The sequence below is a fragment of the Oryzias latipes genome, chromosome 10 (genome assembly GCF_053564925.1).
Source record: "Oryzias latipes strain Hd-rR chromosome 10, Olatipes_Hd-rR_3.1".
Taxonomy (NCBI): domain Eukaryota; kingdom Metazoa; phylum Chordata; class Actinopteri; order Beloniformes; family Adrianichthyidae; genus Oryzias; species Oryzias latipes.
The window spans coordinates 33,157,592-33,183,773 of NC_136246.1; the positions used below are offsets into that span (position 1 = coordinate 33,157,592).

General features: G+C 42.1%; 1 protein-coding gene across 5 annotated transcripts in view; it reads right to left on the reverse strand.

Moving 5' to 3' along the window:
* glra1 (glycine receptor, alpha 1) overlaps window positions 1–26,182 on the reverse strand; it is a 125,791-nt gene that overhangs the window by 70,136 nt on the left and 29,473 nt on the right. For 3 of the 5 annotated variants that reach the window (XM_078954432.1, XM_023959405.2, XM_078954434.1), the window contains exon 3: window positions 14,085–14,123. The exons of the other annotated variants lie outside the window; for them this stretch is intronic. In XM_078954432.1, coding sequence (XP_078810558.1) covers window positions 14,085–14,123 — 39 coding nt within the window. The remainder of the gene's footprint in view (window positions 1–14,084; window positions 14,124–26,182) is intronic. 5 annotated transcript variants of the gene reach the window in all.

The window sequence follows — 26,182 nt, forward strand, 5'->3', positions numbered from 1 at the left end:
TATTATTAATTTTTGTGTAGTTAAAGCAGAGAGTTGAATCACTCTGTAGGTTTTCAGCAGCCGCACGTTTTCTTTAATGGCTCAAGCTTACAACTATCTATTGAACGTGTTGTTGTTAAATTGTCCCACTCTGGTAAATGGTGATGTTGGATGATGATCTTTAGTTTGGCTCAAATTTGAATTCCTAGTTTTTTGGGGTACTTAAAGGTTACTGACCACCTTCAGATAGGAAGATAGGAAAATCTATCAATCCAGTCATCCATCATCCATCCATCTTCTTAACCTACTTAGCACCATCTGGGGTCCCACGGATGCTGAACCCCCACCCAGCTACCTGTTGGATGAGGAGGAGGTTTTTCTTGGATGGTTTACCAGTCTATGGCGGTGCACAAAGGGAAACCAATTCAGCATTTTCTAGGTTGAATTTGAGCCCAAATTGAAAGTTTGATTGTTCCATTCATGTGTTTATGTGACAAATATGTCTCAGCTTTCCTGCTGATGTTGGCAGTCAGAGATAGAACAACATAACCCCCCCCCCTCCTACTATCACCCTCCTACCCCCCCCCCCTCTCTCTAACATCCCTCCCTCTTCTTCCCTTCTTTCCTTTTCCATCCGGTCCAACATAAAAGATTTTCAAACATGATTAAAATTAATAAAGTTTGGCCTCAATTACAAAAGGGGTTTATTCAGTCATACCTTTGGTTTGTCTGAAGATTAATAACCCCTCTTGTTAAAGTAAAATATGTCTAACACAAGAGGCCCTCAGCTCTCATCTGTCTGCTCAGCTGTTGGACAGAACAAGTTAAAAATAAATAAATACATTTAAAAAAAGAGATAGAACCAGATCAGCTGATCTGCTGACTTGTAGCTGATTGGGTTGAGTTAGAGTTCGGGACTTGCTGCTATTTTTTTAATTTTATTTTATTTTTATTTAGGCTTTCATATTATCAAATACTTGTTTGATAAAAAAATATAAAAGAGCAATCAAGAAAAAATACAATGTTTTGTTTTTAGAACATAAACTGCACACAAATGGTCTATTCTTGGTTTTTAACAAATTGAATTGAACTAATACTTGACTTTTCCATAAAAAAGGGATTACATATTTATTCCTCCAACGGTTTTCCCAAATAGAGTTTTGGTAAAAATTCAATACAATGATTGGGTGAGCTGAAAAACTAGAATAACCGAGTTTTTCTGCTGCAGTTTGATCCAATTTCATCCTCCATTACATCCAGACATGACAACAAAGAAGGAGCTCAACATCAAACCCAGGAGCTGCTCGGGGTAAAGTGCTGTCTGTCTCCTGGCTCAGTAATACAACACAATTTAAACAAGACTCTTATTTATTTATTTTTGACTGCTCTGCTTTTCTCAGCTTTCCTCTCCGCCTTCCTTTTGTTGCCACATCTCTTTCATTTTTCAGCCTCGCACAGAAACAGAAACTCAATTTTTCCTTTAAGCAAGCAGGTAAACAGGGAGAAGCACTTCCTGTCACATTTGAATTGGAGTGAAGGGATGAGGAACGCCGCCTTCGTCTGCCGTCGCACTCGGCCGTCCGTCACGGCGTCCTCGACGACGGGAACTTTAGGGAAACTTCATTTTCCTCCACAGTGAAGGAGCGTTTGGAAAACGATCTTCTGTCTCCTTCAGCCATGGGGGGGGGCTCAGGTTTCATCATGAAATGCGACGCATTGAAAGGGGGGGGGGTGGATGGCAGCATGGTCAGAAACACCTGAGGCGGCGCTGTGTGTGAGCGTCTGCCTGCGCCTGTTTACTTAAAAGTGGCGTCCGTGGCTCTCAGCGGTATGGCGCTCTCTGTGTTTGGACTCGCATGGACTCGCATGTGACCCCCCCCCCAACTCTCGTGTACACAGCCGCGCAGAGCTGCAGCAGCTCATGCAGCAGATCCGTAGTAAATGGATGGAACAGCATGAGGAAAGGATGACCATCACGACATGTAATTTACCCAAAAACATGTAACCACAGGTATTTTCCCACTGATGCGCAAAAACACAAACATGTTTTCAGAAAAGATTTCATTTTGTTACAGCTTCTGTGCAGCAGCCTGTGTTTTTCTGACGAAGGCCTCAGCCCCAACTGTCCTTAGGCAAAAAAAAGGTCAAACCTGTACGGGGCATGGAGGTGACCCACTTAAGATATCAAGCTCATAGACCGCCAGCGAATAACCTGTAGTTAGAAAACGTTTAGTGAAAACGACGGGTCGTACTGAACACTTACGCAACATGTAAGGGGGGTGTAGGTGAGACACAGGTGTGTTTTACAGATTTTTGATTTTCTTAGCCCCCCCAAAAAGTGCTCACCCCATGCATGCAGCGTTTGCACAGTAAGGAGCCAGAACTCACACCTCACTAACGACTACACTGTGACATACGACTGCATCAGCCGTACTTCATATGTGCGTGTAACTTCCGTAATCCGTACGTATACTTCACGATAACCTTACCACCACATCGTACCATGTTCCATTTTCACGATGTACCTAAAGGTGGCCATACAAGCCTCAGGAGAACTGATAGACACGCCTGTGCTCCCCTTAAGATACAGCCGGTCCTCTCTACGACCTTTCTTGGACCCAGACAACCCAAAAAACCCACAAAGCCCGTACGGGTCAACCATCACACGGGTGCAAGTGACTGGGGCTTAAGGAGGCAAATTGGGTCGAAGTCCTTCCAAACACCACTGGAGGCTGGTTCAATCATCTCCCCATTGACTCCCATCTTAAAACGTCTTTTTTCAGCATAAGTAAAGGTGTTAAATGTCAAATGTGTTAAAATAGCAAAAATGTAAATGTGATTGACGTGGCTGTAAGACGATGACCAAGGAGCTAGAGATGTCGAGGTGAATGTCACAAACCACAGTATGACCCGATTAGATCTTCTTGGGTCAACTCAACTGGAACTCTAAAGGTAAAACCTAAGTAACGGGCGGCCGGTGGTGCAGGCGTGGAGCGGTCAACCCGCCATGTGTTGAAGACACTGAACCCCACGTTGCTCCTGGTGGTGGCAGGCTGGCGACAGAGTAAGTCATCAGTGTGTGATTGTGTATTTATGGGTAAACGGGCATGTGGCTATAAATCGCTTTGGGCCTTAAAGTAAGGTAATAAGTCGCTAATAAAATATATTCATCCTTTAGAGATAGAGATAAAGAAATAAAGCTTTATTGCCATTGTACAGTCACACACACAGACAGGTGGGTGGATGTGGATGGTTGGGGTCATTATATGTAGATAATTATCATTTATTGGACAGCTGCAATAAAAGAAAAAATATTTCTGTTGTACGCTTTGATGACAGCTCCTCCCATAACCGCCGTCATTTCCTGCTCTTCACTAGAAGAGCGTCTCTATACTTCAGGTTCCTCGCATGATTTCTGAAACAGAACATGTTTGTGTTCGTCTCCTGTTCTACGGATGAATAAAGGATTTCCGGACCCGACAGGCTGGCAGCCGCCCCGACTGCAGCGCGGCAGAAATCAATGATGGAACGGCGGCGGCGGCGGCGTGACACCCTGACAGACATGAGGTGAGCGCGGCTTAGCGTCACAGGATTAACAAAAGCAATGATGAGGCAGAGTGTGAGAAGGAGAGGCTTTGTGTGTCTTTTCTGCATCCTTCACGTTTGTGCACGTGTAACTGTGCACGTATCGGTTCAACGACGCCCTCAGAGGTTTAGTGTCAGGACTGAGCTGTTACACCAAACACTGCAGAGGGTCATTCTGCAGTTTAACCCCTTCGTCTGTTTGGGTGTCAACCGTTTCAATATATTCTGATGTCTTTCATTCTTCTGCTCACTAAATAGTTTGAACCGTTTGTTTGATCTTTGGTAACTTTTTCCGACATTATTTCCACCTTTTAAAGATCAAACTGTCTTTAAAAAAGACAATATACTTAAAATCTATTCTTCTTTCAGCTTTTAGGGTCATTTTTTAAATAAATGTCTCTTAAAAAACAATTCTTTTGGACTAAAGTGTTTGATTCCTTAGAATGGCACCAACCGTCTTTCCAAATGACGGTGATGGAGAAAGTTTTTAAACTTCACTCTTGAAATATGTCAACAACAAAAATCTATGTATTTCCTCACAAACTTCAAGTCTGGTTTAAAAAAAAAGAAGAAATACGAAGTAAATAAAACTGCTGGTTTGGTCGAATTATTGTTGTCATGGGACCAGAACCACACTGTAAACTTTGTTCGGTTCTGGTTCTCGGCCTTCCGGCTGGTTTGGTGAAGGGAGGAGCTGTAATCACTGAAATCCTGACAACAACACACACGTTAGCGCTCTCAAACTCCTGATGCAGACGTATCAACAGAAATGAGCCTCAAACCGTCATGACAGCCGGAGTGAAACCATCAACTTGAGTGAGTGTGAACACCCCTCCCCCATAGAAACCGCTTTCCTTCCAGCTCCAACCAACTCAAGTCAATCCAGTCGCCACTTTTGCCGCGATACGAACACCGCCATGTTGGAGCCAGACATCCGCGGTAAGCGGTGATTGGTCTGAGTCAATGTTTCTAAGGCAACCACTCTCACCAATCAGAGGTGAGCTGGTTGGAAGGCCACACCCCTACCACTCGAAAGCAGGCTACACCAAATCTGTCAATCACGCTTTAAACGTTGGAAGTGGCGGCTACCAGGCCCCGCCCACTTGTATTGGGTTGAATTTGGTTGGTTATTTTATAACTACATAAAAATCCTGAAATAATTAGGTATCAGATGATGAATGGTAATTCTGACCAATCAAATGAGTAACAGCTGTTCATTTCTCTATAGAAGTCTGTGGGATTTTGGCTTCTTGGAGCCACTTCCTGTTTGGAACGCCAGGAGGGAGGAGTCACTCAGTCCAGTTCCCGTATACAGTCGATGGTGAACCCCAGCAGGGTCTCTGCAGACTGAGGACCAAAGCTTCAGCGTAACAGGGATGCTTGTAGCGTCATTAACGTTCTGCCACATAAATCCAAATATGAGCCTGAATCACAACAGTTCAAGCCTTTGAAGAATGATCAGACTAACGTTAATGATGTTGCCTTGGCAACAGAGAAAGAGGAGATGTAAAAAATCCTTTTTTAGGAAGTGATCCTCATGTTGGCCACAACAAGACAAAAAGAATGGTAGCATACGCGACCTCTGACCTTTGCGGAATGTCACCGCAAAAATGCATCTTCCGAATTCAAACCTCTGTAAATGTGCCTTGAAAAACGGGTGGGTCCTGATGTGTTTGAAGGCAAAAAAACTCCAAAGCTGTTAAATGAAACGTTATCTGAAGGATTTTCCTGCAGTGGCTTCATATTTATAATCATAGTTACCAAAAAGGAAACAGCAAACCGTTTGGGCTGAGGAAGGGATGAGCGGCGCCGCTCTCAGCTTTCATTCAGGAAAAGACAATGACTTTGACTTTATGACTGTTTTTTTAATTGAAAACCTTGAAATAATAAATCATAGAAATGTATTCTGGCATCCGCAGATGGCTGCTGAGTTCATGCTCCTCTCATAACTCAGAAATTCCTCTCCTCTGCTTCTTTTAGCTGAACTTTACTGCAGCATGAAAACAGTTTCTTCATATTTCAAATAGTCTGTTTTTCTCCGTATTGAAAATCAGCAAAGTGAAATCTTAGACCTTGATTGTCATTTAAAATAATGAAGGGATTCTTTTGTTTAACACTTTGAGTGTTTTCACTTCTTTTTTGTAGAAATGTTTATTTAGCATAATTAGTATTCTAGAAGATTTTCTGTTTTTTGCTGGTTTCTAACATAAATTTGTTTTATTTTGGGGGATTTCCGTTGATGATTCATTATAAGGACCTAAAATGTTCATGCATTTGGGATCATCTGATTTGTTTCTGCCACTTTCATCAAGTAAAGGCGTACCTTTGAAGAAATGATGAAGCAGAACTCTGAGTTCATTTTGGTTGGAAAGCCCCTGGAGATGCATCATCTCTTCTGATCCCAACACTCTGGACAAAAAGCTGCTTCCTCAGCAAAAGCGATGCTTTTTTTATCAAATACAAACAACTTAACACTATTAGAATAATTGAGCCTTTGTTTCTGTGAACTGGTAGTTGATAGGAGGACTGGTGAGGGTTCAAGCTGCCATAAAGAGGAGATGAATCCCGGAGCAGAGGACGGATTTGCTGCGTTTGCTGTGCAGACGGTGGGTGCAGAAGCGCAGGCTTTGGCCTCTGAAACAACAGCATGTGCTCAAACACACAACTGTTTTTGCAGCGTTAGCTTTCTGCAGCGATGCGCAATCACATTATAAAGGTGTTCTCAGTCAGACAGGCGACTTGGATAAGCATAAATTCCCGTGGAGGCCGTTTTTCTGCCCTCAATAAAAAGGCAAATAGCAGCAATCTGCTGCGGCCGTCGTCACGTTCAAGTGTCAGGAGGCGCGCTGGGATTTTCCACCGCCGTCCTCGGCGCCGCCGCTCTGCAACGAGCAGAAATCCGCAGGGACGCGGTGAAGAAAGGAGAGCCCACAGATGTCCTCTGGACCGGCATGGATGTGAGGAGGTGAGCGGAAGGGGGCGGAGCCTAATCTGCTCAGCTTCACATCACCAGGTTCTCTGTCATTTGTAAAAACTGTGATAAACCTTTTTTCCATTTCCTGTTCTTCAATTTAGTTCCTTCTGATAGAACATTTTTCAGTAATAATGTCAGATGTTGTTTCTTTTTTGAACAAACTCATTGGATTTTCTTTCCTTTCACTTTCAGCTCTGTCAGTCCGTCCTTTATCATCACTTCCAAACATGTCCTATTACAGCTTCCCCTCTTTCTTAAATTGAAGCTAATTTTCTCCTTAGATGGAACAAAAAAACTCACATTTCTGAGAAAAATGTCCCACAGGAAACCAGAAGTGTGCTTATTATTTGGAAGTAAAAATATCTGCACTAATAATAAGACAATGAGCAGAAAACTGGATGTTACAGCAAATTAAATCAAAACTGATAAAAACAGGACAGTTTAGATGTTTGCAGACAGCTCTGCAAAACCCGGACAAAGTTATTAAGATTAAGTTCTCCTGAATATTTCAGAGGCTGAATAAAGTGATGTCATTTCTTGCAACACTGACCTAAAACACATCATTTTATTGTACTAAATAACAATATTGATGGAAGTAAAGACTTCTGTATGAACCAACCAAGCAAAGCTAGTTTAGGAATTACATTTTCAAATAAAAATCAATAGAATTTTAAATCAAATGTGAGTTTGAAGTGACCTGTTTTGTCTACCATGAAATAATGCTAACGAGCCTGAGATTAGCATGATAACAGTCCTTTGTTGGCGGTATGTGAGAGCTGGACCGACTTTTTGGAAACCACCCTGTTCTACCAGCTTGTTGGAAGGCCACACCCCTCCACTTGAAAGCAGGCAAACGTCATGAGTGTGGGCGCCAGCAGGCTCCACCTACTTTATTGAGGCATCGGATTGATCCGTTTATAACGGTGGCCGAGGCGTGCAAGAAACGCTTACATTAAAGATAGAACAACAACAAATCCCAGTGTTAATGAACAAATACTGAAACACAACAAATTACTGCGTCCAAAAACGCAACAACGAAAGCGGAGACACGCCTTCTACCAGAAAGAAATGTAAAATAAAACCAATCATGTTTGATTTTTTTAAAGTTTTTTATTACTGTTTTCTTTATGTGGACATTATAAATACTACAAACAGTCCAAAAGTATTTTATAATTGTATTACTGCAATAAAAATGACAACAATGTTTAGCAAGATAACGTTTTTGGGTCACTTTAGACATTAAGGGTATTTCCTTTCGTTAGCAGCTGCTCACTTTTTCTCCATCTTCTGCTGTTGACGGACAGGAAAAACCCTTCATACCGGAAGTGACACAAAAACGTTACCTTGCTAAACATTGTTGTCATTTTTATTGCAGTAATACACTTTGAAAAATGCCTTAGGACTGTTGCATGTATTTATAATGTCCACATAAAGGAAACTTCACGATTGGTTTGATATTTCTGTTAGATCCGTGTCTCTGCTTTCGTTGTTGTGTTTCTGGGTTTGGTCATTTGTAAAAGTTTTTGTTGTTGGTTTTTGATTTGCTGTTGTGTTTCCGTATTTGTTCATTTGTACTGGGATTTGTTGTTGTATCTTAAATGTAAACGTGTCTTGCACCTCTCAGCCACCGTAGTTTATAACTTCATTAACTTGAATATCATGAAAAAAATGGTGATTATCAAGAACCGGTTTCAAAAAGGTATCAGATGATGAACGGTTCTTCCGACCAATAGAATGACTGAGTACCAGCTGTTTGTGTCTCTATGGAAGTCTGGGGGATTTTGGCTTCTTGGAGCCAGCAGGTACTTCCTGTTTGGGGTCACTGAGTCCAGTTCTCATCTACAGTCAATGCTTACATCACAGCCAAACATCCAAGCTTCAGAAATCAATTCTCCACTTGCCGGGATAAGAACATCTGTTTGATTAGTCGGACTTGTGCAGTTTTTAATTAGGTTTCATCTAAACGGCATCTAGCATCATGCTAGGCTCATTTAGCAGATTGACTGTGGCTGAAATGCTGTCATCTAAAACGGATTGACTTTGCTCTGTCTACGTCTTAAAGTTGCCGTCTCTCTGTTTGCATATTGAAATGAGTCCGTCTGTCATTTATTAGCTCTGCAGCTTTGTCCTGCCTTTCCAAACGTGGAGTGAGTTATGCACGGCTGCAGCCTGCAGGCAGACGGGCCTGAAACACCGTCTCCTGCCACGGAAAAAGCTCAGGAGGTAATTGAGGTCTTTAGTCTGCAAAGCAACATGGCCTCCTGATAACTTTATTCACTGGTTTTAAATGAGGCGCAAAAGGATCATTTTTGTGGCGGAGGCTGATGAATTTGAGCTTTGACTTCTGACAGCAACATCTCAATCAGCTCTTTTCCACGGCTGGTGGCATAGAAAAAACACATAATCTGATTGAAAGATGCTGGTTGGATTGTGCTGCGGCTGTTTCTCTGCACAGACAGATTACCCAGCATCACCCCTGCTGCTCGCTCCATCACCAGCTGTAAATGTCTGGAGCGTCCTGCAGCAGTAATCACAGGACGGACCATGTGACCGCACCAAATGCGAGGCCTTCCTCCTCTCTCTCTGTGCATATGAATTAGGGCCACATACATGTTAGTGACGACTGACAGGAGACACTGTGTAAAATCGCCTGCAGTGCTACAGCGGTTAGCATCTTCAGCTACAGAGAGGGGAGGCTAAACCAATGCACTGTTTTGCACTTTACTGTTTTCCCCTGAGTCTTTGGAACTGCTTGTGATGGCATTTCTGGCTCTTTTTAGGGAGCTGGATCGTTTGGATCTGTTCATTCCAAAGAGCCGTTCAAAAGACTCTTTTGGCTCTTTTTATATTTATTGATTTTTAAAAAAAGCCAGCCTGGCGTTTATTCATTTAATCCTGGAAATAATCTCAGGGAGGTTTGCTGCACTTAGATCTGGATCAGAATCACTTTTATTCTCTGGCTTTCAACACGGCGTGTGTTGTGTGGTCCTTTGTGTTTTGATCTTATTTTTATTCATTTTATTGTTGTATTTTCCTTGTTGTTGTTTTTTAAATAATTTTTGAACTAATTTTAGTCTCTGCACAGCACTTTGGAAACTGTTTGTTTGGGAAACGTGCTCTATAAATGAAGCGGATTGGATAATTTAAACCTCCTGGTTGACAGAGAAGACCATCTTGTTCCAGAGTACAGTTCACAATCATTACAGCAGGGGGGTCAAACTAATTTTCACTGAGGGCCACATCAGCATAGTGTCTGTCCTCAAAGGGGCCAAATGTAACTTATAAATGTAACTGAATGTAATGAAAAAGAAACATAACTACTCCTTAATGTTAAATTACTAAATATTTATTTATTCTAACTTTTTAAAATGACAATTCCAGTTGCATAGAAAACACATGTTTGCTTGTTACTTTAGCATAAATCCTTTTACATTTGATTCTGTCAGGTTAGGTTATATGGACAGTGTTTAAGTCCTAATGTACTTTTGCCCCAATCCGAGATCTCAAGTCCAATTCCCCCTAGATATGAATGAATACACACCAATTTTTACTTTTTATTTTAAGAAATGAAAAACTTTTATGCTCTCATGGGCCACATAAACTGACATGGGGGGCCAAAATTTGCCCCCCGGGCCTCGAGTTTGACACATGTGCCTTACAGTTTGTTACAAACCTCAAAGCGGCGTGATACACAGAATCAATCTTACTCAAACATTCATATATAAAAGGTCTCCATTATCTAAAATGGATTAAAAAAAGTTGCTGCTACAAGTCGCTTTTTAATCCCAAATGGAAAAAAAACTTGTTTCGGAATAAAAAATCCAGTTGCAATTTTAGTTTCCTAACAAGATTTTAAATGTGGGGCTTGAATGACAGTGCATCATCAATCAAGATTCCCAGATATTTGTACACACGAACCACCTAAATATCATTTCTTTCCAGAGTGAAGACGGTAGGGAAAACCATTGGTGTTTTTCTGGAGGTTGAAAACAACATTCATTTGGTTTTGTCTGCATTAACCATTAATTTTAGCTGGAGAAAAGTGTGCTGTATAGCGTCAAAAGCTTTCTGCAGAGATTTAATAGCAGTGGCAGGGGATGGGTCAAAGCAATAAATAATTGTGTCATCGGCATAAAAATGCACATTTGCATCAGACACATTTTGACCTATATTATTGATATACATAACAAATGGGAGGGGTCCTAATACAGAATCCATGTGGGGCACTCTTGTGTACATTTAAGAATGCAGAACACAGACCATCATGTCTAACACATTGGGTTCTGTTACTTAAGTAATTTGTGAGCCAGGTGACTACATGACCTGAAAGGCCAAAACTGGTAAGTCTTTGTTTTAACACAATGTGGTCCACAGTATCAAATGCCTTTGACAAATCAATAAAGAGTGCAGCACAGCACTGCTTTATTCAAGAGCAACAAGAATGTCATTTTTCACTTTTGTAGCAGCAGGAATGGTACTGTGCTTTTCCCTGAAGCCTGACTGCAGTGTTGAGAGAAGCTCATTTGAGTTCAAAAACTCGTGAAGTTGATCGCACACAAGAGACTCAAGAATTTTTGACGAGACACACAAATTGGAGATTGGCCTGTATTTGGTTAAAACTGCTGGGTCACCTCCTTTAAAGTGAGGAGCAACATAAGCCGACCTCCAGATGGAAGGAATTTCTTGATTTTCAATTGACAGATTCAAAAGTATTGTAAGAGACTGAGCAATAAAATCAGCAGCCATTTTCAGAAAGAAAGGTTCTAATACATTTAATCATCATTAGTCATCAGACATTTTAGAGGATTCATAAAACAGACAAGACCTCCTTATTTAGGTTCATGTCAGGAGTGGTTGAAAACAAGTTTATTTAACTATTATAAGATTATTTCATTACAAAATAAGCTTGAATGACTAAATGTTACTAGTAATGATTGATACACGATAAGAAACAAATCAGGCTAGTTTGAAGCTTGGGTTAACATCATCAAACTGTACTTTTAATCACTTTAATTGCCTAAACAATAGCAATAGCAGCACGACTTCATGCCGTTAGTCCTAAAACCTTTCGTTGTCGCATGTGAGTCATTTTTCTTCATGCACTCTTTATCCTCCTGAATTAAAACTGTGATGCAATCTTCCTTCACTAGAACATGGTTCACTGCAGTTTTGCAATTTTTTAGTGCAGTTTTTGTTTTGTTTGTTTGTTTCACAGCGGACTGTGTTGTGTGTCCTGATTGGCTACGGGCCATTGTCAATCAATCTCCTCCATGCCGTGTCTCCTGTACAGAATACGTTCAGTTTGCCACATTTACATGAACCTTCGATTACAATCAGACCTTTGTTTTCATTGTGTGATCTTGTTTTTCAACAAAGGTTTAGAACTTTGAGAGAAAAATATTCACGTCTGTCTGCGAAAAGTGTAGAAAATGTGTAGTGAGGAGTTTATAGCCTTAAAACAACTAACATAACTAAAACTACTACATTTTTACTTTCCGGATTTGATCCATTGCGGGTTATTTTTAGAACAGAACTTCTGTCAAAAATGATAGATTATGGGGAATTACTTCCATTTCAGAGAGTGCGTGTTTGATTTTATTGTTGTCCTACAGTCAAGTGAGGAACACAGTAGAACTTCTCAAGCCTACATGGAACATTTGTGTATTTGTATATAAGAGCTGGTCTGTCCTGAAGACCTGGTCTCATGATTCATTTTTAAACTTTTAATATTTTATGTCCATTCAAACATTGCACCGGATTTAGGGGTTTTCTTGGATGGTTGAAGGTGAGGTATATTTCTAAGACAAACACTGGAGATCCACTGGATCATTCGGATCCAGTGGATCTCCAGTGGTGTTTCATGGTGGCACTGATGCCTGGAGCACCTGTTAAAGGAAAGTCAACCTTTCAGGCTTCAGCCTGTCAGACTGTGAAGATTCAGCATTTTGGGAGCCAACCGGAGCAAACCAACTTAAATGTTGATGTTTAATACGCTTTCCTGAGAATCTAATCCGATCAATCACATCACGGCTGTCTCGATGATGCCGGAAAAAAGCGTGTTTGAGCTGCCAAACCAAAGACGTCTTGTCTCTTTAATTGAATGAATTAACATTAAAGTTCTGCTCCGATCATCTTCTGATCTATTTTCAAAGCGTTCCCAGTGGTCTTTTCAGTATATATATATATATATATATATATATATATATATATGTGTGTATATATGTATTTTCGCACTGTAAACTCCCAGTTTGCTTGTCGTAGTCAGCATGTCTCGTCTGCCTTTTGACACTGAACTTAACCTTTGAACTGAACTGAACTGAAAACTGTTATGGTCTCAATTTCACGAATAATAAGCCAATGTCCACTTGTCGTGGAAGGACAATTTTGCCACAGGTTTATGCATAACGCCTTACAACACTGCTGGTTGTCTATTATTGACTTTATAGAAGGAGCCTGCTGGATATCTGAAACTGGGCTGTATTTGGCCTATGGGCCGGACTTTGGACATGGCTGGTTCAAACCATTGAGAGAACTGGAGTGGGTGATTGTGACATCACCTATAGAAAATGGTTTACTTCCTGCTCCAACTAAATGAAGTCAATTCAGTTGCCATTTTTTCACGTTACATGAATTTTGTGGAAGTTTTGAAGCCTCAAACATCGTAACTGCTTTGCTTCCTTCTTCATCTGACCTGAGGCATTTCATCGTCTCATAATCAGTCAAAGTGTCTCATTGGCTGATGGTGTTTTAATGTACAGTGTTTAGCCCAGTTTTAAAAGACTCACTGCAGTTGACCTACATTCAAAGCCTAACCAGTGGTCTTTTATTGTGAATATGTCGTTTTTAGCCTAGACATAGTTTCTGCAGAGCGGCAGGAGTTCATTAGGAATTCACTTGTTGAGTTGTGGGCGGGACTGATGGCACGGAGGAAGCCTGTCCTCACTTCCCATCTTCCCTCTGTTTCCCAATAGTTCACTGTCCCAACCTAACATTGTCGGTGCAACAAAAGCACCAAGCAATCTCAGTTCTGATCCAGATTCCAGCTCAGACCAGGAAAACAAAGACGTTCATGGATCCATTTGTCTGCTCGTCATCAGAATGGAGCAGGGCAACAACAATATGAATAAATGCAGTAATGATGCAGTAATGATCTTAACTTTCTTTCTATATGTCCTCCATGATCAGAAAAAGGCCACAAGAACATGTTAGAACACAATTATCATCGGAATGGGTCTCTAAACAAAAGCTGCAGCACAAAGTCGTCAGAATCTCATTGTGAGGCAGAAGTCGTGATGAAATGTAACTAAATGACGACTGACTGCAGAGAAGGAAAATCTCACATTGCTGTAGCGGGAACTCAGTCAGTTGTGCTTCCGTTCAGGAAGCTGTGGAAGTGACTGAACGTCTTTCTGGATACGTTCAGTCAGAGCACACACATGTAGAGACGTATATGCCTTCAGAATTCAGAGTTAAACACAAAACGATGAGCAGGGAGGGAGAGAAGAAGAAGAGTCAGAAATCAAAAGAGAAAAAAAAAAGAAAGTACCTTTCTTGTGAGTAGCTTCATTTTTGGAGCCTTTGGGGTCTAATAGAAAAAAGATCAGAATTAAACACAGCAAATACTAACAACACCTTTCCATGTCTGGGTTGTTTCTCCTCCTTAAGGAAAACAACCGCTTTGTCTATTAAGTACAAAACAAGACAGCAAGGCTCGGTTAGCTACGGTGTCACACTGCTGCCAACACTCTGCGAGTGTGTGGCAGAAGGGGCAGCTCGGGAGGGGCAGGAAAGGACAGGGGGGGGCAACATACTGTGAAGGCATTAGCAGGAAAGAGGGGATGCACACGTCTGCAGAGACGCAAACTACTGCCACCTTGCAGCGGGCAGGAGAGGAGAGGCGATGCACTGAGATGAAGAGGAGTTGCAATGCAGCTAAATCAGGAGGAGCTTTAGATACTAGCAAAATGCACTACAGGGGGGATGCAGAAGGCCAGAGAGAGGAAGAGGAGGAGAAGATGCAAAGACTACATGTCAAACTGGCTTCAGGTGGATTTTGGCCTCTTTTTGGCTTTCAGGTATCGCAGTTTCCTCGAGACTACAGGTTTGATGAGTGACTTACATGTTTGACAACGGCAACACAAAACTCAAGACTGATGCCAGGATCAACCCCCCCCCCAACCAAAGATGTAAATCTTCAAGCTCTCATTTCATTTCTGTCAGACGCACAAAGAGAGTCCGCAGAGAGAAGCTGCCAAGAAAGCAGGAGCACCAGCGATTCATTGCCCCGCAGTGACGAGGCCTTTTTCCTCCCGATCCCTTCAGGAAAGTCAATCCTCCACTCTGCCGGACGTGTCAGAGAAGATTCACCGTTTATTGGATTTGTCTGTAAAGTTCGGGCCAGAACAGAAGAAAAGACAAAAGCTGCTCCTCACTTCCTGCGACCGTAACTCCGGGGCTGATGGGATCAGAGGCCGACTCGTCTGCAAGTTTCTGCTCATCAGCAGAGAATCCGTCAAACTCTGCTGACGGTGAAGCTGAAGCATCAGGTCTGAAGCTCATCAGGTCTGAAGCTCATCAGGTCTGAAGCTCGTGTCCTTCACACAGCAGCAACAGCCTCTAAAGCCTCTGCACTCATTTCTGATCGTTTCTATAAGGTCTTTAGTTCCGGATGCACCTTCAAAACCTTTGAAACAGGAAGGATCAGCTTATTTTAGCACCGATCTTGTTCTGATTCGAGTCTCTGCCGAGTCCTTCAAGTGCTCATCCGATTCTTTTGTGACACCAAAACAAGCAAATGCAAAAGAAACAGATCCAGGTTCATTTTATTCACATTGTTTTCTCATTTAAAACTGGAACTGTGCTCTTCTCTTTCAGGTATTTCACTATTAGCTAGTCACAATTGTGCAAATCTAAACATAAATTTGAATTAAATCAAAGCAGCAGCGTAATTTGTGACAGCATTTCTGTATGCGACACCTGATAGTTTGTCAAACTGTAGAGAATCCATCCGGAGGTCCAGATTCTAATTTTAGTTTTCTAATCAGTCACGTTTTGTAACCAAGAACGTAAAATGAGAACAGTTGGAGACGTCTGACTTCTTAGGTTCATCTGATATCAGACAAGGTTGTGTGTTTGTTTGTCTGTTTTTCCACACACCTGACATGTTTGGACGGACGTCTTCCGTCTTTGTCAGAGTCGTCATCGCATGGCGACTCTGACAAAGACGGAAGACGTCCGTCCAAACATGTCAGGTCAGGTGTGTGAAAAACACAACCGTGTCTGATAACAGAAGAACATGAGAAGTCAGCTAACAATACAGACACTAGGACTTTATTGAACTAGTTGGAGACAACTGCCTCAACTTGGTGACTCTTTTAGAGATCAGTTCTTAGAGAAAACATGAGCTGACGGAACTCCAAACCCTCATAGATGTTTCGAGATGCTTCTTGAAAGTCCTTCATAATCTGTAAGGCCTAAAGATGCAGCACCGTATGAAGGAACATCAGCCAATCCAAATCCAGATAATCCCAATGTGACGGTCAGACTATGAGTGCCGCGGCGCCGTTCTCCAAAGTATCCAAGTTTTTTCTGTGGGCTAAAAACTGCGTAAACCTAGAACACTGTGGTTAAACTCCAATCAAGGTGAAGTAGACCTTAAAACCATCAAACATGGTCCAGATCAGGTCTGAAGGGGCCGGCGAGTCCCTCATTATGAAGGTGGCAAAACATCAACCAAGATCCAAACGGCAGGATTTTCTCTGGAGCAGCAGGTACGGATTCAGATCTGACTTATTTTGCCTCCAAGCTGCATCAGACTCTGGTGAACCCGGCCCGCTGTACTTGACAACCGCCTTCATGAAGGATGGCGACTACAGCGTGCGGAGGACCGGCAGCGATATTGTAATCTGTCATTGTCAGACTGAAAAGAAAAAGGGAATGGCTTCTCAGATGGATGGAAAGTACTCGTCGTGCCCATGAACTGTTGTAGACAGGTGACTTAAAGTCTATAATCTTCTTGTACCCACGAAAAGCAATTTTTCCCTCCCTCCCGGTGCGATTTCTCACTAAGCCCTTAACTGCAGCCATCCTGGTTTTCACTGCTGCTCTTTCAGGGTTCTCCATCTCAGAACAGCTGATAATTAGGACTCAGTTCACGCGACTTTGCTCGGGTAACAACCTGAAAAAAGTTGTTCTCAGCCACAAATTCGACATGTCTGCCATGTCGAGCCTGAAGCCACGGCGTCACGCGTTTGCGTCTCGGCTGTAAACATCTTCAGCCTCTCAGTGAGGCCTCAAACACTGACACGGCGGGCTTGGACCTTTTCTTTTCCTCCCCAAGCTGGTAATTAGAGGTGTGATGGGAGTCGCAGGAGGACCGGATCGCCTTTTACAGAGCCGTATTCCCCTCCTTTTAAACTTATTAGCCATGGACCAGTGGAGTGCAGAGGGAGGAAGACAGATTAATGTAGCCATCAACTCCTCTCACACAGCCCACATTAGCTTCGCACCGCCTCAAGCTAAAAGAGATCCCAAGTTTCTGCTATCTTTAGAGCAGGAAGGAGACGTGATGGAGGGTATTTATAGCCTTCATTCATTTTTTTCGGCTCGTTTGGCAGTTCTCCTGATCAGCTCCTTCTGAACTCTAGTTAATGAGCTTGTCATTTTGGCTTCTATCAAACATTCGGTTGCTTTCGGATGGTTTCTTTGTCTTCACTCATGAGGGTCTCTACCCGGCAGCATGAATGTCCTTAAACTTTCTGTCACGGACAAGAAAAGATCTACTGACAGAGCCAGTTTTGTTTCTTCTAGACAAATCATCTGACACAGGGGGGCGCTTCTGGAGGGTTCGAGTCCCCAAACATCTGGACTCAAACTAAAAAACTTTCAGAGAAAAAACAATTAGTGCAACAGCGAGACACGGTGATGGTAGAATGATGATGGGGGCATTGGCGGAACAAGCAGTCAAGACGAAAAATCCTAATGGAGAATGTTCTTCCTCGGTTCGGTGAACTCAAGAAAACCCAAAAGGCAGCAGGTTCACATCTGAATGGACAAACAGAATGGTTTTGAGGGTTCGTTAACCGTGACTCAGTTTCATGACCTTTGAAGTTTATTCGAGTTTGGATTTTCTCCACAGTCTCAGCAAACCAAAGGGGACCTGAACTCCTCTGAAGACTGCTGCTGCCCTCACTCAGAGTTCTTCATCTAGACCCCCACAACCACTGACTGTATCTGAGAACTGGACTGAGCTAGAGTGACATCATCCATAGAAAATGGTTAACTCCTGGCCCCAACCAAATCAAGTCAAGTCAGTCGCCATTTTTTGGGAATATGGACACCGCCATGTTGGAGCTAGAGGTCATCCGTAAGCGGTGATTGGTCTGAGTCAGTTGGAGTCATCGTTTCTCTGGCAACCACTCTCCAATCAGGAGTGAACTTGCTGAAAGTGGGCTACACGAAATCTGTTTAATGTTTTGAACATTGGCTGTGGGGGCCGGCAGGCTCCACCAACTTTTAATGAGGCAAAAATAAAATCCAGAAAAATGTTTTGTTGAAAAATGATCAAGAACATGTTCATAAAGGTTTCAGATCCAGATTGGTTCTTCTGACCAATAGAATGACAAAGACACAGCTTTTTCTTTATTTATAGAAGTCTATGGGATGTTGGCTTCTTGGAACCAGTGGGTACTTCCTGTTTGGAATGCCAGGGGGGAGGGGCCTCTCAGTCCAGTTCGCATATACAGTCAATGCCTCCAACACTGACCAGTTTGCAAAGCCCCACCCCTTACATACTTTCCCCTCTACCGTCTCTCCTCCATCCATTTCTCTCTCCCCATGCCGCCGTTCTTCTATCCCAAACTCATTACCTTAAGACCATTAATCCAATTAAGTAGCCATTAAACAAGTGCTGATAAGAGCAAACCAACGTGAGGCTCTGACAGCTAATAACCAGCGTCCCACCTCGACACCCCCAACCCCGCTGAGCAGAGATAGAGATGCAGGAAAACGGGAGTTTGATGGCGAAACGCCATGCAGCAGCAAATGTTTGAGCTGCAGGAGGGGACAGAATTACCTTATCATGTGGATCAGAAAAAGGATTCGAGAGCAAAAACAGTGAAGTGAAATATTCCCACCAAACTCATGGGTTTGGGTATTTTCAGGTGCAGATCCTGGAGGGGTTAGGGGACCAGGGGGCTTCTGTTCCACAGGCCCGGTCGCCCTTGCTGCTGTTGGGCTTGAGTGATGAGGAAGGACAAGGTTATGGCGGAGAAGATGAGGGGAGTCGCAGCTGTAGTCGGCGCCATTCATCAAGTGTGCACAAACACAACGGGTATCACGCCGGCGCAGACACCAGCAGTGGCGCTTTTCCATCAACGCCCCCCCTCGCTATCTCCTCCTCTCATACCCTAATTTATCGGTTCGACACTCCAGTCGACACTTGGGCATTCATAACGAGCGGGAGGAGGTTGTCCTGTGACGCCGGCCCCTGACCGCAGCGACGCTCCAACGGGTCAAAGTCGTCCAATTTGTTTCACAAATCAACGACGGCTAAGCGAGAATGCAGAAGGAGCTCTGTCCAATGACCTTGACTCCTGCTCGCCCTGAAGGAAATGTAATCGCAGAGAAAGGCGGGGCTTAGAGACAACAGCATACACTCCTATAAACCACCGTGATGCAGGAAATGACCGAAGCTGAATATCAGAGATGGAGAAAGCATGAATGAGTCCCTGAAGAAAGACTGGAAGCAGAAAAGTGGGCTGGAAGGATAGAGCCGGCAGACAAAATGGAGGAGAGAAAGTCATAGATTATGAATGTCCTGTCCTGAAAGTGTCAGGAGCGTTTCCTCTCATTTACTCGATGGAAGAACCCGCTGTATCAATGGGAAGCTGGAGCTCAGACGATGGAGATTCCAGTCGTGATTTCCTCCCAGATTTCTGCTGCCTTGGGAGAAACTCGTCTCTTTCTCATGAAGTTCTGCTCACACAAACCCGTCTACAGCTGCTGCACGGCGAAGCGCATTTAACGGAAAATAACACAGAATCACAAGATTCCTGATATAATTCTGAAGTTTGTTTTCCAGCATTTTTACTTTTAGAACGCCTCCATTCTAATTTTCTGTATTGAGCTATTACCCTTAAAAAGGATTAATAATCGATCTCCATTAAGGGATGCCAAATGAGTTCATATTAAATCAATCCATTTCTTGCATTTTTAATGGAATGAACTGTTTTTTCTGCTTTTAGTGTAGGAATTCCTGATTCACAACGACAGGGAAAACTCTTTTTTATAACAAGTTAAACTGGTTTTGGAATCAACATTGGAAAGAACAAATCCATTTTTGAAAGTATTTACTCCTAATTCAAAGAATACATTTGTGATTGTATATTAAATGTATTTTACAGTTTTGTAGTTAGTCAGTCAGTAAAAATACTTCTAGGAAATAAACACTATGAAGTTGGATAGTTGAACACAGCAGCAGAGCTGCGTCCATGAAAAGTTTGTCCAGGACCTTCGGTTCCTCCGTGACTCTGAGCGTCAGTCCTACCACAGCGTTGGGTTGATGTCTGCTTCACAAAACACCACGTCACGTCTGACGGATAAAAACAGGTTCACGTTCATCCATAGTTGGAGTTGGTCATGGTACCTACTCCAAGCTGGTCCAGAGGACAGGAAATGCCAGAGACAGTCTGCCACGTTTGACTCCATGGAGAAAACACCCTCAGAAGAGACGTCTCCCCCATGTTAGGAGGAACAGCCGGCGTTTTGGAGCAGTTGCTGTTTTTAAGGATTACAGTTCTCGACTTCGTCATTGGGGAACTTTGTGAGAGCAGCTAACCGGAAGGATGGATTGTAGGATCGAAGTGTGAAGATGATGGAGAAGACTGCCATGGTACGGTGGGGGGTGTATGATGGTGTGGACCAGCATTTCCCTCACCAGAAAGGTTTTTCCTCATTGCTTAAGGAAGGCATCAAGATTGGATTCTGAAACCAACAACAACAGCCTCCGCGAAGAGCAGCTTCCTCAGAGCAGCTGCTGGATTTGGAGCTGGAGAGGACGGAAAAAGCTGCTGAAGGTCCTCATGCCGACGTCTCTGGAGATTGATGGACACTTAGCCGCTTTTGTAGAAGTCAGCAACACAACCGCGCTGTGAAGATGTCAGACGTTGGTACGAAACTATTGTCTGAATGGAGACTACAAGAGAATCTGAATTCTGAATTCTGAAACGCTAACTGGTCCCGGGTTCTAAAACCACCACCAGATGAAAACAGGAAGAACTTGCAGAGAAAGCAATGTTCTTGTCTACTTCCTGCAGCACCGTGCAGCCTGCGGCGGTACCATCATGACCTGGGGTTGGGCATCAAACATTTTCATAAAAATAAATCCTCTTTCGGTAATGGCATAAGAAAAAAGGTGCAGAAAAGATCCGCTGAAAAGAAAAGATCCATCTGGAAAGCTTCAGATGGATCAAGAGTTTCAGTATGAATACACGAACCTCCCTGAGCAGACTTCCTTAATTAGTTAGAATTATAACACCTTTGCAACTCTAAATTAAAAATACGCTTTAAAACAGGTAAGGTCTGCTAAAAATATCCAAACCAGATCCAGCAGAGTTCAGAGCGTCTGGACTCTCAGGAACAGATTGGAGGACTCTCGCATGACTGCGGTTGGGTTAGCCTCCTGACTAAATCCCTCGTCTTATTTTTTATTCCACTTTCCTAGGAGTTGGTTCAGGAGCAGAAATGTCAAACTGTTTATTTCATGAGGAGGATGATGCTTGGGTGTAGTTAGCAGGAACGGGACAGACGCAGACATGAACGCAAACTGCATGAATAAGCAAGTCGGAGGAGAGCTCACGCTTTGCCTCTCCGTCGACCTGACAGCCATGAAAGAGTCTGGAAACTCGCATCCTGCCTGTCTGCTAACAATAGAGCCTTACGCAATTAGCTAAACAGATTATATAAAAGGAACGCTCATCGTCATGAAAACATGCCCTAATCCCAAATCATAAACATAGATTTAAAAACAGTTCTACAAACTGGTATTCGCCTAAGTATAGATACAGACTTCAGTCAACGATCAAGATGCTGTAAAATGACTTTTAAAGAAGAAGTCAATTGACTAAAAGGTCAAAAACAGAGATGTAAGTACTGGAGGCAAAGGTAGGCAATTACTGGGGACTCCTACAGTCTAGGGGCCCCAAGCTGAACACTTGTCTAAAATGTCTAAAATAAAGTTTACATCCTTCATTATTTAATGTAAGAGTGGAAAAAGTACCCCAAATCACTGAACCGGCATAATACTGATCATGTCAAAGTCTCTGGTCCTCCCATGTCCTTCTGCACCAATGGTATAGTCCAGTCAACAGCAAGTGGAGAGACTCCAGAGTTAGTGAGCAGAGCCATGTAAAGCCTACTGATAGGAAAATAGATGTGTGTTCACACTAACCTGTTCCAGAAAAGCCACTTATGAGTTTGATTCTAATCATTTGAACCCGTCCCATCACCAAAATCACTTATTTTAGCGTATTTCCTGTTAAATATCAGCACGAGGCTGCGAGTTCTGAGATTACGCAATCCTGAGTGACATCGGTTGATTGTTCCTTTAGTTTTCTCAGCGTATGCTGATACTGTAAAGCTTAATATTATTATTTTACATTCCAGACATTTTCATTCCATGTCCTCACTTTCTATACGATATTTCATGTTTTTCATTTCAGATCTGACCTGAAACTACACTAAAGAGACAGAATGAGGCAGAAAAAACAACTAAGATTTTTGTATGAATATAAAATAAAAGATGATTTGATTTATAAATACATTGAAATGTTACTTTTTACAGTACTTTGGGGAGTATTCTGAGGTGATACTTGATTTAGTTCTTAATGTTTCGTTTAATACATTTGCTTTAATTTGATCTCACATAAATTCATGAAAGGTAAAAATACAAGAATATTTTCCACTTTTGTTCTTGATAAGCTGATAAGTAAAACTATTATTTGAGTGTTTTTCCACTTTGCTTTTTTTATTGTTGTTAACATTTGAGTAAAACATCAGTGAATTTTAGTAAAGTTCGTAGGAATCCATAATTTCAAGTTGAACTTTCAATCAAATCAGGAAGTCATAAATAACGGATGATTAATTACTGATAATGAATAACCGATTCATATTTTGTGTGTTTTTTTGTTGGTCTTGTTGTCTTTAGATGACTTTAGGGGGGAAAACCGTGACTATCTGGCAGAGATTAGATGATGATTCAAAGGATATTTTAAAGAAATGGTCAAATGAAGCAGAGTGATGTGAGAGGCTGTGAAAAGAGGAAAATGCAAAGAGAAAGGAAGACATCGTGCTGGAAGAGACATTAAAAAAGGGAAAAACAAGAACAGAATAAAAAAAACTCTGTTTCTTCTGCTTCTTTACTAAAACCTGACAAATTAAAGACAGAAAATCCTCAATTGTTTCTTCTGGGAAGTGAGGGATTAACAAATTAGTGCATCTAATAAATGTAATGTTTTTTTTTAAAGTAAAAATTATGGTTTTAATGTAAAATACATCCTTAACATTTAAATTTGAACTCAGTTTTTTCAATTCTCATTCTTGTTCTTTGGATTCTTGACATTGATGTTGTCTAAAAGTGGACCATTGGGAAAGTTATTCATAGGTAAGGATTTCAAAATAAAATGAGTACAAAGGGCCCCATGTTATTGTTCGCCCGGGGCCCCCAAACTGCTAAGCCCGCCACTGCCTCAAGTGCATCTATTGGATTTTTACAAATCAGACTTGAATCAAATTCAGAGGAAACAGGCATTTTTAAAAGGAACTCAGAGAAACAACAGACTCGTTTTGAGCCAAACTCAGCTTTGATCCTAAAATATCTGCATGAAAATCCTCCCATCCTCCGTTTTTCCTTCAGGACTCTCGTCTGGAAAAGCTTCTTTAGAGCATTTCCAAACATGAAGGAGGATTTTAGGTCCTTAAAACATTAAAAAGTCCTCTTCTTTAATCATTTGTGAAGATGAGGAGTCTCCTTCATCTTCCCCTCCTGACATGGTGGGAGGTGGAACCTCAGTGACAAAGAGTCGCCTCTCCAGGTTCTGCTTCAGCTTTTCTTCCTGCAGCTTAAAGATTACTTCTGTCTTAAAGTATTAAGCATTTCCACTCTGGTCTAAAGTGCATTGTAGATCAAATTAAGCCAGAGGAAGTGTTCTCCTGCGGGACTCCTGCAACATCAGCCTCAAAAAGGAGGAGGACCAGGAGGCGGGTCCCACAGGAGATGCTGCTCATTTACCAGGATTTCAAGATCTACGGCTTTTTTCAGACGCTAAAAGCCTAAAAACATTAAACAGTTTCAGAAGTGCAGAAAAAATGGAAGCAAAAAAAGACGGCTTAGAGTTTATTTAGAAAACAAAAGAAAAATAATGTGAAAAAAACTGAAAATGCTCAAATTAATGTTAAAATGAGTCTTTTCTTTTTAGTTTACTGCCAAAAAAACCCCAAAACATCCTAAAAACCTAAAGGAAGATCAGCTAAACTGACATAAATGATACAAATGTGAAGTGAAATACAGCACCCTTTAAAAATGGCTGAAAATAATCTTTGGTGGAGTAAAAAGTTCTGCAAACGCTAAAAACATGAACTACTGATCAATTTGAAATGACTGGTAAATACTGTAGTAGCTCAGGTATTATGGGATAACCAAAAACTTTCCCCTGACATGAGATATAACCCAAAAAACGTTCATCTATCTCCAAAGATGTTTACATTCCACATTAGATATAACACTAGCAAATAAAAGACGCCTGAAATATTATTCTAAAACAGTTTTTTTCAACCTTTTTTGAGCCACGGCACACTGGTTGAAAAACACTGGTCTAAAAGAGGCTTTAATGAACTGTTTTGATCAAATTTAGCTCCACACCTACGGATCTATTATGATAAATGCTATGCTAAGTGTGCTATCAGGAAATATTACACCTGAAACAGAGTAAAAATAATAAAAACACTTGACGTCCGGACCTCCTGCCCCGAATCCCCTCCTCTAACTCCTCCTGTGACGTAGTGACATGTGCAGCATCTTTCTGGTTCTGTACCGCTTCACGGGGGAAGTCCAATAAGGAAATCGCCTCAGGGTCCAATTGTGCTGAAGTAGGAAACTCTCAGACATTCTCTATTGGTTTAACTCTGACATAAAAGTTCAAAGCATAAATATCCCAGATAAGATAAAAATAGTCGATGGAAGAAACCGTGAACACCGGAACTGTAGCTCCAGTGTCCAAACTACCGTAGATCTTCAACCGTTTAAGTGATTAACGTCATGCCAATTGATTCTGAAGCTCTGCACTTATGTGCAACATTTTACTAAAGTCAAATCAAAAAAATGGGTCAATTGCGTAAACGGTCAAATGGATACGGTGGTTCCAAGAGCTTAGGCCGTTAGAGGGTTAAGCGGGTACGGGGTCAACCTAAACGATGAAGAACACATTGTTTCACTGCTTATTTCTGATAACCTGACCAGAACATCTTTAGTTCACCCTCTGTCTGCTGTGATTTAACGGACTTTGGAGTCTAAAAAACCATTCAAATCTGAATAGTAGGACGTTTTTATCCATCAGTTAGGATGTTAAAGCTCTGACGACAAACACTGGAAACCCTTCCAAAAATGTTTAAACGTCACCCCTAATGTTTAGAGTCAAACCACCTCCTCAGAACGATTGAGAATCCGGCATTTTTCTAAATTCGGTCCTCATTAGCTGCGTCTCCGTCACACCTGTTCACAAAACTTTGTCCAAATTCTAGAAATGTTGAGAAACATTCAAAATTCAGATTTCTGCCACGGCGCTAGCGCTCATCATCATCCATCTAAGGAGACGTTGGCGTCTTCTTCAGGCCGTGGAGCGGCGATCTCCTTACTCGTGGGAGGAAGCCATTTTGAGAAATGGTGGTTTTCCAGAGGAGCTTTGGATCAACTTTTTCTGAGCTGTGTGACATTGTGGGACCTCTGGTGGCGCCCGCCGTGCAGCGCCCAAGGCCGCCAGTTCCGGCCAAGGACTGCATCGCCATCCGGTTGTTGGTCACATGACTCATTTAATTCAGAAAGTTCTTCTACTGCAGTTTTGCAAAACATGTTAACTTGACACGCCTCAAAAATCCCTTCCTCCACGTGCTAACACTAGTTTTTTTGTCGTGTTGCCGTTAGGTGAACTTAGTATCACAAGTCCAATTCGTGCAATTTTATTGTCAGTGGAAACGCAGCCAGTGAGTGAACCTTTAGAAGGACCTGAAGTCAAACTGCAGCCATGAGCCTTAGGTAAAGCGAGTCACAGACTGAACAGCGGCTTCATACTCGGACGGTCGAAAGAAGGTGGAGTAACACACAAACACCAGCCCAGAAAATAGTTTTCATCCAAGCGGACCACCTGCTGTTTCTAACATGCAGCAAGAATCCAATGCACCAGTTCACATCCTGTGAGAAAGACTGTGAGATGAAACCATTTTCAGTTCTGTTTCCTTGTGTTTTAAAATGTGTCGTCTGAACCGTCTTCAGCTTTTTGCCCAGTGTTTGTCTTTGGCTTCTCCGTGTTAGAATAAGATTTTACTTTGAAAAACTGAATAGTTGACTCGTATGTCATGCTTTTGAAATGAGAC